General features: G+C 50.6%; 1 protein-coding gene across 1 annotated transcript in view; it reads left to right on the forward strand.

The window, feature by feature from the left end:
* Positions 1-425, forward strand: part of EMH_0010760 (SAG family member) — a gene marked incomplete at both ends in the record, with an annotated part of 3722 nt that extends 3297 nt beyond the window's left edge. Inside the window, one exon of the mRNA XM_013499043.1 lies at positions 311-425. Within this exon, the coding sequence (XP_013354497.1) occupies positions 311-425 (115 nt within the window). The remainder of the gene's footprint in view (positions 1-310) is intronic.
* Between the last annotated feature and the right edge of the window lie 1200 nt (positions 426-1625).

Below are 1625 nucleotides of genomic sequence, written 5' to 3' on the forward strand. Positions count from 1 at the left end.
CACAGCATCCCAGTGATTTTACCTTGTTTTGCGCCACTTCCGCAGTCTCTTCAACGTGCAGCTTAGTTGCGCGCAGTCATTGTATGTGTCAGTGTTCGGTGCCTGTGATATTAGTCTTGGCCCTCTGGCGTTTCTCCCCGTGCGCGCAATTGCTCCCTTCTATACTCTGTTCTCTGTGTGCCTAATCTTCCTTCTAGATTGCGTAGGGCCTCCATGCTTGGCTTTAGCTGCTTTTCTTGCCGAGGCGTAGGTCATTTGGGCTGTCATGAGGAATTTTTGTCGCTTCAGTTATGTGTGCACGCTTGCGCAGTGAGGAGGTTTGGGAGAACATAAAGGAAGCCATAGAAAACTCCGCTTCTGACTCAAGGCAGTCTGCTCTCATCGCCACCGCTTTGCTTCTGCTTACTTACTTCACCATTCTCTAGGCATCGTCATGAAGGCAGACCCCTTGAGATATTCCCCTGATGCTAAGGGTATCTTGGTGGAACGGCAGCGTCCTCAGTATAACGCTTGCTCTCTAGTCTTAGTCAAGGACAGAAGCGAGCTGCAATGCAGGTAGACATAAAGCAAGGTTTTCCCAAAAGTAGCTGACCTTCTTCCCCTGTCCTCAGGCCTCCTGGGCGTTGGGGTCAGGGCCTGGGTGTTGCGGGGAGGAGGCATCCAGAAACGGGTTGGCAGCGCACCTCGGTGGGGCTAGGCTCACGCGTGCACACGAGGAAGCTTCGTTGAAGCTTCCTTTACAGTCCTTTACTGGAGGCTTTGCCCCTGAATACGTTTATGGAGTATTTATATTTGATTGCACTCAACCTACTAAGGCCAAGTGGAGGCTCCTGTGCTAACTGCAGACAGATCATGCTACTACACTCAGTCTCTGCAAGACAGAAGATAGGATAAGCATCGTTGAACCCCGAAGAACTGCACGCCCAGAAGAGACAGTGTATTGTATCTGAACAGTCTCTCTGAAGCGTAGGGATCGTGTATCTCAGCAATGGCTCCGAAGAATGTTGCTCATAACCCCTATTTTCTTTGCAAGCTGGAGGGAAGCTTGCAGGTCGAGTACACATAAAAAGCAATTGGACCGCCGTCAATCCTCATTGATCCTCATTGGAATTTGTTTCACTTGCGATAGGATAAAAAGCGCCCATCTTCACTGAAGTAAAATGAATTTCTGTTTTCGTCGCTGAAAGGCCGCATGCCTCGAACAAACATATAGCGTTTTCTCGCGTTCCTCGCTCCGGTGGCTCTGGGCACGCGCCTAATCGAGCCCCCCGGCCAGCTAGGAGACCAGAGTCTTTGTGCTGCAGCTAAAAACCAGAATGGGCCACAATTCCATAGTACATTTCAGTCTTGTAGTTCTTCTGTTAAATCCCTGTCTAACACCATGAGAAGCTTCAGTTCGGTTCTGCTGGCCGTCGCCGCGCTGGGGGCCGTCAGCGGAGAGAAGGCCGACGGCGAAAGTCAAAAAGGTTCTGCAGGTAGGTTGAAACATCAGGGGAGAAAAGATGTCTTGTTTTGGTCGAAATGAAAAAATTTCAATGATCCTTAACGGCGCTGCGGTGGTTTTGGTTGTGGGCAGTGACCGCCGACTGCCTGACCGAGTTCAACACCGCCAGAGAACGAGCAGA

Source organism: Eimeria mitis, genomic scaffold, assembly GCF_000499745.2.
Source record: "Eimeria mitis Houghton genomic scaffold, Emh_scaff394, whole genome shotgun sequence".
Classification (NCBI taxonomy): domain Eukaryota; phylum Apicomplexa; class Conoidasida; order Eucoccidiorida; family Eimeriidae; genus Eimeria; species Eimeria mitis.